The sequence below is a fragment of the Gopherus evgoodei genome, chromosome 5, assembly GCF_007399415.2.
Source record: "Gopherus evgoodei ecotype Sinaloan lineage chromosome 5, rGopEvg1_v1.p, whole genome shotgun sequence".
Classification (NCBI taxonomy): Eukaryota; Metazoa; Chordata; order Testudines; family Testudinidae; genus Gopherus; species Gopherus evgoodei.
In genome coordinates this window covers 35259743-35274250 of record NC_044326.1, presented here as the reverse complement: position 1 = coordinate 35274250, position 14508 = coordinate 35259743, and the positions used below count along the sequence as shown (strand labels likewise).

The 14508-nt window shown below is 40.4% G+C and overlaps 1 protein-coding gene across 1 annotated transcript in view; it reads left to right on the top strand.

Moving 5' to 3' along the window:
* Positions 1-14508, top strand: part of PPARGC1A (PPARG coactivator 1 alpha) — a 501596-nt gene that overhangs the window by 474702 nt on the left and 12386 nt on the right. The window contains 3 exon segments of the mRNA XM_030564335.1: positions 7827-8739; positions 9267-9371; positions 9508-9628. Coding sequence (XP_030420195.1) covers positions 7827-8739; positions 9267-9371; positions 9508-9628 — 1139 coding nt within the window.

The following is a 14508-nucleotide window of genomic DNA, read 5'->3' as shown; positions in this document are numbered from 1 at the left end:
ATATGACTTGAGGGTTTGTAATAGTGCCATAAGTCATGACATTTGGAAATGCTCTGGTATTACCAGGTTCATTCCATTGATTATCCTCTGTGTGTAGCAGAAAAATGTAAAGTCTATATTAATGCATTCCAACCACATGTAGCATTAGCAGGTAAAAATACTATATGTGCTGATGGGTAAGTGCCACCATTGCTTGAGCTACGTGAACAAGAGCATTATAACATGAATATACCCTGCCGGTTTTTGGGAGACCATGTCACTTCAGTCACTTATTAAGTGGAGTGGGTAGGGGGTCAAAAAAGAGAGGAAGAATACTGGCCTTGGGAGCTGACACTTGGTTTACAGACAGCATAGAAGACTACCTAGCAGCACTCCTGCCATGTGCCACATCATAGCTGTTTCTCTCTTACTTCCAAATATTCGCCTTTTTTTGTGTTTCACTGTATTAATCTGTGCCTTTCTGTACATACGCAATGTGCAGATAGGTGAGTGGAAGTGACCCATTTTCCAGTGTATTATTATTTATTGTATGTATTGTGGTAGCGCCTGGAGACCCCAACCCTGCTGTGTGAGGTACTGTACAAGCACATAAAACACAATGAAGAGATAACAATCTAAGTGGGTGGTCTTTGCAGGGTCAGGGCCTAATCAATAATAAAAATAACAGTAGCAGTAATGATTAATAATACTTAACAGTAGTATAAAGAAAGACCCTCGCAACTCCAAATTCTACCCAGATGACTGCATTGCTCAGTCACCTTATACAGCACTAGCACCGTCTATTATAATTTAAATGGTAGTTGCCTTGATCTCACTGCTGAACTGAAAAGACTATTAGTGGTGTTGCTTGCACTATCGAAGCACAAAGTATGTTAGTATAAATCGCAGCTGCCTTGATCTCTCTGTTGAAAGCAGCTTCGGTTCCTGCACCAATGAATTAACTGTACATTAGAATAATTAATTAATTAATTAATTAAAGCATTCCCCACTCCAGCCATCAATGTTCATCACACATGTGTAAAATTTAATTAAAAACTGTTCTCTTACCTAAATGAAATTTTCTTGAGAAGGGGCTGCATATTATACATACATGTACCTTTTTTTTCCCATTCTAAAACTGAAAAAATAATTTCCATTTTATAATTCCAATATTGCCTACAAACTGCATATAATTCCAGGAAGTTAAACCAGCTCATGCTAAGGCTAAACTGAGTTGTTGATTTAGAGCTCCTGATGGAGTCTGGAGAAAGCTGTACAGTCATCCAGGAACGGGGTATAAATATACCAGGAGTCATTTAACTGGAGTAGGATCATGCGGGTGTACTAGCAGCATCCCCTCTAGCAATCCTAGGAATAGAAGGAGAATCCTGCTTGGCTAGAAACAGGAGTAGCAGTAGTCCCAGCTGTAGCAGCACATGGAGAATCTTGTTGCTGATTGTCATCAGAAGGAGCGACAGTATGGAGCTGAACAGCCCCATAATCAGCACAGTCCTCCTGACTGGCAGCAGAACCAATGGCAGGCGCCACCTCCCCAGCAGCAGCAGCAGCAGCAAGGAGCAGCAGAGCCCCTCTCGCTAGGTCTCAACAGGAGTGGGGCATAAGGCATCATGCTAAGCAGTCCCTGCTTCTGCAGTATCATTCAGATAGGCCAGAAATAAGCCCGGCACTGCAGGACTTCAGTGGTGATTGGCCTCCTCTTGCTTGTCAAGCAGTTGCACTTGTAGCCCTCTAGCTGCCAAAAGGCCTGTGTAAGCAGGTTATGTTCCCTCCTCATTGGCTGCTGCTGGTTCTTACTCCTGTCTGTCTTCAGGAGCCACTCAACCACTGTAAGCTCTTGCTCTCTCCTATCCATGACTCATTCCTGCCAAGCAAAAGCAACACTCAGTGGTAAGCCACATCTCTGCTTTATGCTGCTCACTGGTCAAGGGACCTGTGGCCTGGTCCTTCCTGACAAGCTCTGGTGCCTCCTCCCCTATCCTCAATTACCTCTGACGTTATCATGGTTGAGGAATTCCTCCCTGTCAACAGCCCTTTGTTAAGCACAGATGTGGGGATCAAGTGACTGTTGGGGTATGCTTGGGGACCTGTGCTGTGTGTAGAAGTGATTGCAGAGGGCAGTTGTCATAAACAGATAGTTAAGGGTTAATGTCTCTTTTACCTGTAAAGGGTTAAGAAGATCAGTGAACCTGGCTGACACCTGACCAGAGGACCAATAGGGGGACAAGATACTTTCAAATCTTGGTGGAGGGAAGTCTTTGTATTGGTTTTTTTTTTGTTCATTGTTCCCTCTTGGGGATAAGAGGGACCAGATGTACACCCAGGTTTTCCCAATCTTTCTGAATCAGTCTTTCATGTTTCAGAATTGTAAGTAATAGCCAGGCAAGGCGGATTAGTCTTATGTTTGTTTTCTTAACTTGTAAATGTGTCTTTTCACTGGAAGGAGTTTTACCTCTGTTTGCTGTAACTTTGAATCTAAGGCTGGGAGGGCGGTCCCTCTAGTCTATATGAATCTGAGTACCCTGTAAAGCATTTTCCATCCTGATTTTACAGAGATAATGTTTACTTTTTTTCTTTCTTTAATTAAAAGCTTTCTTTTTAAGAACCTGATTGATTTTTCCTTGTTTTAAAATCCAAGGGATTGAGTCTGAACTCACCAGGGATTGGTGGGGGGAAGGGAAGGGGGAATGGTTAATTCCTCCTTGGTTTAAGATCCAAGGAGTTTGGATTGGTGTGAAGCCTCTCAAGGCAGCCCAAGGAGGGGAAAGTCGGGGGGGAAAGGGAGGGAGATGGTTAATTTCTCCTTGTTTTAAGACCCAAGGGGGTTGGGTCCGGGTTCCCCAGGGAAGATTTTGGGGGAACAGAAAGTGTGCCAGACACTAAATTCTGGCTGGTGGCAGCGTACCAGATTTAAGCTAGTAATTAAGCTTAAAAGTGTTCATGCAGGTCCCCACTTTTTGTACCCTAAAGTTCAAAGTAGGGGAAAAACCTTGACAGCAGTCGTTCCCAGGTGCTGATCCCCATGCCTCAGCATCTGGCCACTGCTGCTTATGGTTTTTTGAAAATCAATGGCTTTCTCGGCCCCACATATTCTCCCTGCCTCCTAACACGCTCTGTCCCAAAAGTACAAAGCCACTGTATAAGGTATATCAAGGGGTGACTCAGTGAATACTTGCAGAATGATGACACTCAAATGTGAGTAAAAACTCCCCCCACAAATTTTCATGCAGTCAAAATTTGGTAAGTCAGAAAATCTGACAAAAAAGTGTGTAAACAGAGATTGAATAGTGATTTGGAATTCACATGCATTTTTGCAAACCCCAGTATTCGCCCATCGCTAGATCTGAGCCGCCACTTGGTTGTCAGAACAAATACTTAAATTCTACCAGACAAAAACTTGTTTGGCCTCAAAATGATTTCTAGTACTTGAGACAGAGAAAAAGAGAGATTAGTCCAGAGAGAATAAAATCTAGTAAATTATTAGATATTTTCAGGGTCTATATTTATCCTCTGCGGTAGTGACAACAGGATTAAACTGACTGCTCAACAAGCATGTAGTTTTTTATTATATGATGGCTATTTAATTTTATTTTATTTTCCTGGCTTCTGGAGTCTTGTGCTGTACGAAAGCTCTACCGATTACTTTACTGAATCAGGCTATTATCTTGCATTCCGTGCTTTAAGTGGCCTTAAATAATGTTTCTCTTGATAATCCCATTTTCAAACTCATAAGGTATAAAGGAATCCATTTTTAATAACCCTCAGAACCTCAGTGCGCTTGTACAAAGGTTCATTGAGATGCATTTCCTGAAGGATATGAAGGCTCCAAAAATATACCAACAAGCAGAAGCATCATCAAACATTTAAATGCTAACAGTAACATTAGATTTTGCTGCCTATATGAAACAGCATTGTAAATGAGTCTTAAAAAGTCAAGATGTGACATTTACTGTAAATGTATGCCCCTAATTTATTCTGATAAACCTAGCTGAGCTAAATGAGTTACTAAGTTTTCTTTACAGCAGCTCATGGAATGCATCTAGGTGATATGAAAACTTCTGTCTGTACTCACAGACTTTTCTATAAAACAGGTCACTGAGCTGGCGGAGCTGGCATACATATGAAAGTCTGTTGTTCCACAGATATAAGAAGTGGTGCTTATTTGGCATATACACTATTTTAAAGCAGAGATCATTGAGTGAGTTCATAGTATATAGATGAAGCGAGGCAAAGTACAAAGTTACCATTTTCCAAAGCCATTCAATTAAAGAAAAGTCCCTACAAAGAAAATGGTTTTATAGAATGTCATGAAAAAAATACTTGCCTTTTACTTTAAAAAAAAAAAGACTGTTTAAAGGGGATGATTGTAGCGTATGTACCACTTCTAACAGATTTGCTGTGCAGAAGTACATAAGTGTGAGTGATGTAGAGGTACTTGTTTATTATAGAGCACATTTCAATGCAGTAATCATAAATATTGCTAAGGTTGTGCTCTGTTGAAATATGACCTACATACTCTTGATTGTTTGTGTTACGTGATTTGTCTGACACCCATTACATTCTGGGTAATGGCAGCCATTTGTTGCTGTGCACAGCAGGCTCTTTTGACAAAAGAAAATAGGCAGCAATAAAAAAGCTATAGTCTGAATTACATTCTGCACAGTGCTGCACTGCTGAGAGTTTGTGCAAGTGTGTTAACAATGCTCTGAACTGCCTCTTGTCAGCCTTCAGCCTGTAATGGCCATCTGTCCTTACATAAATCTGTCAAAACCTGCTAAGTTCAAGAGAGAGCCCGGAATATACCTTGTACTGTCAACACTCAAATGTATACATTCGCAAAGAAATCAGCATGCATGAAATAATCCAAAGGTCAGAGAATATTTTAGCACTACTGATTTAGGGTCATGGTGTGAAATTAAGATTACTGTGTAAAGATGAGCAAAGGTGACAGTGATGAGGAATAAGTACAGAATTAATTCTCTCAAAGTTTAGCTGTTTGGATGCTGAGTATGGGAGGGGCTTGGAAGTGGAGAATTCAGCAGTGACACAGACAAAACAAAAGCCAACTCCAAGCTTTGCTGCAAACTAAAACACTAACCTTTTATTCAGGTTTCAAATGTCCGTTGAACTTTTTGAACAATTTATTTTTCATTTATGCTCACTTGTGCATTTCTGCTTCTGTCCAAGAGCAGAAGGACAGGTGCCAAAATGCCATGAGGAAACCGTTCCTCAGGACAGTTCCAGCATGGTTTTGCAAGTGAAAGAAACTCCAGTAGCTAAGCTCAGCACCTGGACTTTTAGGTTCTTCTCTGCACCAAGCCTTGGTCTCCTTTGTGGTTGGCTCAGCATCACTACTGAAAGCAGTTACACCGTGCGTAAAGCCAGTGCTCACAGAGGGCCAGTTTGACAAAGGAAGAATGCAGAGATGATTTTATTTGGTATGTTGCAGTATAAATAGTTTTTGTTTTGGTAAAAAATAAAAAGTAAGTAAATATTTCAAATGCTGACAGTGAAATGCTTGGGTTTATAGAAAAGCAGCAACTAGTGTGGGGATAAATATTTTCCCAGGTCATTCTTCCTGAAGGGGCCATTTGGGGTTGGTTTTTTTTAATAAATATAAAAATTCAGTAATTACCCCATGAGCGACCCCAGGGTTATCTAATTTTACAAATCAAAATGCTCCTTGTGAATTTTATTTGACAAAAGTAATGGCATTTACTCATTAATTATTTGTTGATTGAGTCATTATTTTTAATCCAGAAATGGTGGTGTAGAATGTCAAAGGGAATTGTTCTCTCCAATTTACCCAACTAACATTAGCCCATCTGGAATATTCAGCTTGCACATGTAATTGGCCACTTGGCTAGTTTGTTAATGAGTAGGCAAAGAGGAGGAGAAAATAGAAGATGTGAACTGAAGGGGATAGTTGTACTGATCATGAATTTAAAACTTAAGCAGTTTGCTGAGGCAGCTTTAACTTGAGGACCAGTGTTTGTGTATTAGGACTCATTGCCCTTGATGTCATTAGAGGAAGGTCTTAGTACACGTGAAAAGTTCATAAACATTATTTTCAAATGTTCAGACAAAATCAGGCTTTTCTTTTGCATCAGGTATTCATGTCTTGCCATTCCTATCTGGGTTTTTTTGTTTGTTTGTTTTCTGGAGCAGATTCATTGCCGCTAATGCAGTGGGACTCCCAGTCTCCATTGATGTCCCTTAGAGAGCACTATGTGTTGATGGAGGCTTTTCCTTCTTTGCTGCAAACTGCTATAAAACATGTTCCATTTGTATTGATCTGCTGAGCTCCATTGTATGGTTAAAAATACAAAACAAGAGGAAACTCTGCCTATATATGAAATAGGCATTTTCTCAAACTGTATTCACATTCCCTGTCCATTCTCCCTAGGGAAGTGATGGAAGGCCCATTGCCTGGGTATTTTAAAACTGGGCTGGACAGCATTAGAAAGTACATTGCATTGGCTTCAGAGTTGGTGTAAGAGATGGACTAGGTAATCTAGTATATTTTTTCTGTCTCTCTTTGCGATATTTTCCTATCTCTGGCTCTGATACAGGAAAGCACTTCAGCACATGCTTATCTGTAGCATATGTTTAAGTCACAGGGAAATCAATGAGATGTAAATACATGCTAAGCTAAGCATGTGCTGAAGTGCTTTCCTGAATAGTAACGTTTTCTTGAACAAGAGCCCCGATTTACTATTGTTCTAGATTTGTGAACACAGTTGTCCTTTTATGCCATGTGAATGTCTCCTTGTATGAAGTCTGAAAGAAACTTTGAGAGCAATACACTTTCTCTGCACAGAAATATTGTAAAATTAGCTGTAGAATGTAGGTTTGGCTCCCTGCTTTTTAAGGATTACAGTTGTGTTTAAATTTTCACCTCTGTCTAAAAATGTAACTTAATAAATTATCATTGTGCTGTGGAAAAACCTGGTAGTTATTGACATGACATTTATCTAGTCTTTATTTACATATGTCTTTAGTTGATAAACTCAGGTAAGTTTCAGTCTTTCCACTTCATGACACTCCACGAATATTTACTTCTAAATAGAATGGCTCATTGTGGCTGCAATATTTATTGGTACAGTTCACTTAGGTTTTTGCTGCAGAACCACATTTTAGGCAAAATGTATTAGTTATGCTTACAAGAATGTATTATACATACATTAGCAATGGTTTACTAAGTTAATGAACTGTGGAGACAAGGAATCATTGCAGTTAAGTTGTATAGTTGCTGTAGTTCCTTGCATTAGTGCACTGTGCATTACAGAAGTTACTTTGGTAGCATTCATTTCATTTTTCCAGATTTGCTTTCATCCAGGTTTTCATCTGGTAATTTCTTTGGCCTCAGGACAGATTTCTTTGGTTTGAGAGAAAAAACAAACTGTGTGAAAGCTAAAAGTAACTTCCTCAGTATACATCTTATGTAATAAATACAGTTGAAGCTACTGCAGGACTCTCTCTCTGTATACAGATACACACACAGTGCACACACAACATTAAAGTGAGTAGTAGATGTACTTGTAAAAAAAGTGACAAAAATAATATTGAAGACCTTGGGGCAATATGTTAATATTTGCTAGTGTGCTGATGTTGTTAGCGTTTCTGTCCAAAACTCTAAATAGTGTTGCTGGGGCATAACATCCTAGTAAAGTCAATTTATGGGTACAGAGGTAGTTAAAGAAAGCAAGTTGTGTTTTTTTTCAGGCCATGGGAAGGGAATCTCGGTTTAATTTCGTTTTCACAGAAGAAGAATCTGTGCTTTCTGGAAAAGCATTTTTCTCTGTTTAAAACTCTCTTTTTTTTTTTAGGCCTAACTCCACCTACAACCCCTCCTCACAAAGCCAACCAAGATAATCCTTTCAGGACTTCACCCAAGCTGAAGTCATCATGCAAGACTATTGTAACACCCTCAAAAAAGCCCCGCTACAGTGAGTCTTCCAGTTCTCAAGGACATAACACAATCAAGAAGAGTCCAGAACAGTCTGAGCTGTATGCACAGCTTAGCAAGACAACAGTACTGTCCAGTGGACATGAGGAGAGAAAGACAAAACGGCCTACTTTGCGGCTGTTTGGTGACCATGACTACTGTCAATCTGTGAATTCAAAAACCGAAATACACATTAAAATATCCCAGGAACTTCAGGACTCCAGACAACAAGAATTTAAAGATTCTGCACCTGGGTGGCAGTGTCAGATTTGTTCTTCTTTAGAACAAGACCAGTATTACAGGAGAGAGACTTTACAGGCAAGTAAGCAGGGTTCCCACTCTAGCAGCCGAAAACAGCTCCAAGACCAGGATATCCGGGCCGAACTGAATAAGCACTTTGGTCACCCCAGCCAAGCTGTTTTTGATGAAGAGGCAGATAAGGCCAATGAACTGAGGGACAATGATTATAGTAATGAACAATTCTCCAAACTACCTATGTTTATAACTTCAGGACTAGTTATGGATGGCCTCTTTGATGACAGTGAAGATGAAAATGATAAACTATGCTACCCTTGGGATGGGACAGAAGCCTATTCATTGTTTGATGTATCGCCTTCTTGCTCTTCTTTTAACTCTCCATGCAGAGATTCAGTGTCTCCACCCAAATGCTTATTTTCTCAAAGATCCCAAAGGATACGCTCTAGATCAATGTCCTTTCCTCAACACAGGTCTTGTTTCCGTTCTCCATATTCCCGATCAAGATCAAGGTCGCCATGTAGCAGATCCTCTTCCAGGTACTGTCTGAGAAATGCAAATGTATTTAAAATAGACATGAAGGAAAAGGAATCCAGAAGCAGCTGAATCTGGAGAAGCTCCTCTTATTGCCTTTCTTGAAGATAATGGGATTGTGACACAAAACACTTGTTGCCATTGTCCTTTAAACTTGCCAGTGTTGAATACAGTGGAGACAGTCAGACCATAAACAGAGCAGTCAGTGAGAAATTTACTTAGCTCACTGTTTCCATTAGTTGCAAATCTGCCGTGTGCCAATATAGTTGCAATCCATATAAGATAAAGTTCACACTGGCTGACTTGGTGCTCTGCGTTAGCATGAATAAGGGATAATACAAAAGCACAAAACAAAAGACTGCACTCCAAGGCCCCTGAGTTAACTGTGAAATCACAAACTGTCACTAGAAAATCTCACTGGTTGTGTCAGAGAAATTGTAGGTTCAGGTAATAAGTAGCTCGCAAGAACATGGTGTCAATAGACTTATACTAAATGATAGAAGCAAATGTTCTTTTGTGTTCTTTCTTACAGATCTTGTTACTATTATGAGTCCAGCCACTGTAGACATCGAGCATACAGAAGATCTCCTTTATATGCAAGATCACGATCCAGATCACCGTATAGTTGTAGACCCAGGTAGCATGTTTTGTTTGTATTTGGCTCACTTTTTATTCTGTTCTTCTGAGATAATGAGATGCTCCAGAAATTGTATTATTCATTTTACTTTGACAAATTCAGGTACTTGATTTAATGATGAAGTTATGTTTCCTAGATATGACAGCTATGAGGAATATCAGCATGAAAGACTGAAGAGGGAAGAATACCGCAAAGAGTATGAAAAACGGGAATCTGAAAGGGCCAAACAAAGGGAGAGACAGAGACAAAAAGCAATTGTAAGCACTGTGAAGATAATTTTCATTTTGAAAGAGGTTTTGGGGTGGTTATTATTATTATTTTTGGGGTAGTTTACTAAAGCTAAAACCGCAGCGTCCTTCTCTCTTTTCCTTATAATAGAACAAACAAAATTCACACAAAAATCTCTTGGCACACATTCCTTAATAATTCTGATCTCTTAGGCTAATATATATTTTCATTTCAATTTTAATTTTGACTGTACAAATTAATTTTTTTTAAAGATACTACTAATTGTGACTTTCAAAGCTATTCACAGTCAACAGACAGTGAGGCTTTACTAGACAAAGCTTTGTCACAGATAATAAGTAGCATATTAAGCATTGGTCCCATCTCTTCATCATAAAAATGCATCTACAAATATTAATCTATTAGAGAAGCTGCATCCGATACAGTATATCATATACCAATAATTGGCAATGATGTGACACAAATATGTATTCCAGCATTTTGATTTCTTACACAAGAAATAATAGGTATCGATAAGTGCACATCTTAAAACTTGTGTCTTCATGGTACTCAGAAACTGTACCCAGAAGGCCTGAAGTATAGTTCTGTGGGGGGAGGGCAAATTGAGCCCTTAATGACAAACATACCAGCTCGGTCTTCTTAAGAGATTTTATAGCAACTGTTGAAACTGGTCCTTTTCTAATGATCAAGTGCTATTTAATTAAATATCTTTTCAAAGTCTTCAAAATACCTGATGCAGTGTTTTTTTTCTATCCTAAGTGCCCTGGGCACATGGGGCAAGAGAAAAGGGCATTGTTACTGGGATCGGTAGCAGTTGGGTAGTAGGATGGATCCAGTAGGGAAGGACAGTGTCTGTCTTCTCTGGTTCCATGCTGTCATTGTATGATGGTCTTTATAAAACTAAATGTGGGGGCTGTTTTCAGCCTGGCTCCCCGTCCTCTCCTTTTGGTGGCCTGTCCTAGTGTCCCCTACTTTTGTACTCATTCTCCCGTTCTTTCCATTCTGCCTTCTTCCTACTGCTCCTCCATATCCTCCCCCTCCAATTACTCTGCCCTGTTCTATTTGCACAGTTTGAGCTCCTTTAGGTTTCCACATCACTCTTCTAGGGCCTAATCCACAGCCCATTGAAGTCAATGGGAGTTTTTCCATTGTTTTCAGTGGCTTTGTATTAGACCCTTACACATTCAACTGACTGCAGCACTGACACATTTCTCCTTACGCTGCTGGGGGCCTTAAACATTGAGATCAGGCCACAGTACTAAAATAATCTAGCAGTGTGGCAAATTATATCCTGTTAAAATACCAATAATTGCAACATAATAAAAACATAAAGCCCTTGTGTACGTTGCATCAGCAGAGGATGGAATCCTATCTGTTTTCTGTCACTATGATAAGCTTTATATTAAAAAATGGTAAAAAATAAAAGCAGATTATATCCTCCCCTGTATGAATGAGCTCCGGGGGTGAAATCCTTGCCCATTGAAGTCAATGGCATAATGGGACCAGGGTTTTACCCTACGTCTCTCTGTCCCCCTCTCTAATGCTCCTCTCCTTAGAAAGCTCTTTTCTACTCATCTTCTCTCTTGAGAGACTCTCCTCATTCCCTCTTCAACAACAACAATCTTTCCTTCATATTCTTTCCTTGGGATTCTCTTCCCACTTACCCCCAAATTAAGGTTGCTTTGTCCTCCACCTTGGTCTCTTCTAACACTGCAAGGACAAATCTATGTTTTCCATATAAACACAAATTCCTGAAATATGAGGCTCCAGCTCACTGTCTCATGCTACTGAGGTTGGACTGGACAGATGTCTCTTCTTCACAAGAGACGCAGAGCCAGGATCTCAGGAGCTGACTGCAGGAGAAGTGCTAATGAGGCAGCAGGAGGTTGCATAGGACTGGGTACCAGCAGGTATGATTGAGCTAAATCCGGGCAGGTATTAATGGATCAATACACAGAGTCAGCCTAAATGATACAGCAGCATAAATGCACCTAGAAGGAAGAAAAAAAAAGACACACGAATCGGGTAATTTAATATGTCAAAACCAAATGTGTAAAAATGCCTTCTGATTGCACATGGCCAACAGTCTGTACATGCAGTTAGCGTCTTGGCAAATGCAAATATATTTTTTAGCCACAAAATACTGAAGATGCTTGTTTCCAAAATCTAGATTTCTGCTCATACTGTTATGTGATGACTGTATGTGTAAATGATTGTCCGTTCAATCTGGTCATGCAGAAACTGAGGCCAGGCTGAAGCTGACTAAAACTGTGAGCCAACATTTTCAAACGTGGATGCCTAAAATTAGGCACCTAAATTCAAATCTGACCATCTAAATAAAAGTGGCTTAACGTTCAAAATGAGGGGCCTACTCAGCTCCCATTGAACCTAATGGGAATTCAGCCTCCTGAAAATCAGGCCACTTATTTGGGTGCCTCAGTATGGATTTAGGTCTTAATTTTAGGCAACCAAGTGGTGACCTGAGACAATATGTATTTTTTAAAAATGGAGTTTAATAGTTTTATTAATGTTATTGTAAAAGGAGGTATTATAGGGAGTGGTATAATGATATGCTTGGTGAACAAGTTTTCTATACTGGGGTGAGATCCTGGCCCCATTGAAATCAATAGTAAAACTCAGTGGGGTTAGAATGTGTGTGTGTGTGTGTGTGTGTGTGTGTGTGTGTGTGTGCGCGCACAGAACAACAGTTGAAGCCCTCTTTAGCTCACAAGATATATCCCAAATCACTTAATAATGCTAAGTGGCAGCTTTCTAAATTATCACAATAAAGACCCCTCCATCATGACATTTGAGGCACAACTCTAACGGTACATGTATACTGCAGCCAGGGATGCAATTTGCAGCTCACATAGACATACCTGTGCTAGCTGTCCTCTAGCTAGATCCAGTGCTTAATTTGTGCCAGGACTTGCCAGGCTTGGCAGTTCATAGCCCCAACACCTCTGGGCTTGCTGCATCAGTTATGAAAGTACAAAAAATTGCTTGAGCTCTGGCATCTAATTGCTTGAGTCCAGCACCCCTTTCATTACCAATTAAGCACTGGCTAGATCATTAAAAATAGCAGTGAGGACGCTGCTGTACCAGTGCAGGCTACCAATGGAAGTATCTAACCTAGGAGGGTTGTGGGGGAGGGAGTCAGGCAGGCTTGTGCAGCCTGTGCTGAAGGCTGCACTGCCATGTCCTCAATGCTACAAGTGGCAGCAGTATGTTACTCAAACTGAAAATCTGCTCCTGCTGCAATGTAAAGGTGCCCTGCAACAGTTAACACAAGGAACTAAAAATCCAAACCAAAAGAAGTGACGTGCCATGAAGATTCAGAAGCACCTGATTCCTCTGAGCAGTTGCAGGTAATTTCTGAGCTGATGCAGAGGCTTTTGCCACCACAGCCTATATTCCTACATGCCTAATAATTCTCAAGCTGTGGTTTCAGAATGATAATGAACGCTTTACATTCCTGGAATCTGCGGCCGGTGTAGCAAAGCTTAAGGAGTGAGAGGAATTAACAGATGGATGAACATCACAGAAGAGACATTGTATTGGCCAAAGAACAGAGTGGCAACTCTGTAATGTGCTACCCAGCATGCAGTGGGAAGAAGTTTTATGTCATCAGTGAGAGGTGAAGTGATAGCAAAAAGCCAAAGGCTTGAGAACAACGGTGGCCCGGAGGCCTAGCTGTACTGCAGAGGAAGTTTGAAAAGGCTATAGAGTTACAGGTGTGATGGAACACAGAGCCAGGCTTCAGAGCATTATCACGTTAGAAACATTGAAACCCTTTGATGTGTCAGCAGCTCTTGATGCACCACTAAAGTGATGCCTTAGAACCAAAAGGTTAAAGCATGTGATTGGAAACCTAGCATTTATAAATCTGCTGCTGCTGCTGCTGCTATGCTGATTTTCTGTAGAATTCTCAGTCTGCCCTCATTTGCAGCCTGCACCATCTGCGGGCAAGGAATCAGGATAACACAATGCCCCTTTGAAAGACAAAACAAGAAAATTACTCTTGACATCTTTTCTTCTCATTTCTTAAGTGCTGACAATGGACATGACACAAATCTCAGGAGAACTCTTGCCCCTGAGAACTTATAGACACAGGGATAGTACAAAGGAAGCACCATTTTAGATCAAATACATTGCTTTGCAACATGAAGGCAAGAGAGAGACCTTTTTATAAATGAATATTTGACTTCTTTAAAACACACCAAACATTGCCTAAATCCCCAGTGGTGAGAGGCTCACGGTTTCTTTTGTCTCAGTGATTTTCCATTGCCCCTCCTCCTGATAATTGCGATGTATTATTGTATTGCAGTAGCACCTAGTGGCTCTACCTCATTGTACAAACACAATCACTCTTTTTTGCCCACTCTCCTACAGTTCACCTAAGTGCATTGTTGGACCATTGCAAACATGGAAATCAAAAATCACACAGGACAAGTTTTCTTTTCAAATCTTCATGCTCTCCTTTTTGCCACACTTGTTTCCCTACAGCAGCATTTATTCACTGATTCACTTTCCAAAGCAGGTCTCCCGCATGACCCTGGAAGAAGGTTGAGATTTTCCCGATTTTCTTTTTCTTTTTAATTTCTCAATCTAACCATTCCCATTGCACTTTCAAATGGGGGCTTTGCCTGCAGCTATAAGGATGAGCTCCTTTATTATCTCGTGCTAAAACTGACTTGCAGATCACTTACCATGGGACGCAGGGTAGTGATAGGGTTGTAACCTACTTTCCACCCACTCTTGGGGAAACAGCAGATCCTTCAGATAGGCCCAGGAAATGGTGAAAAGAGTTCAGATTTACCCTTTGGTCTCCCATGGTACTGCCTGAGTTTGTGTAAACAGCTTTACATATACTGGATGATGTAGCATTATG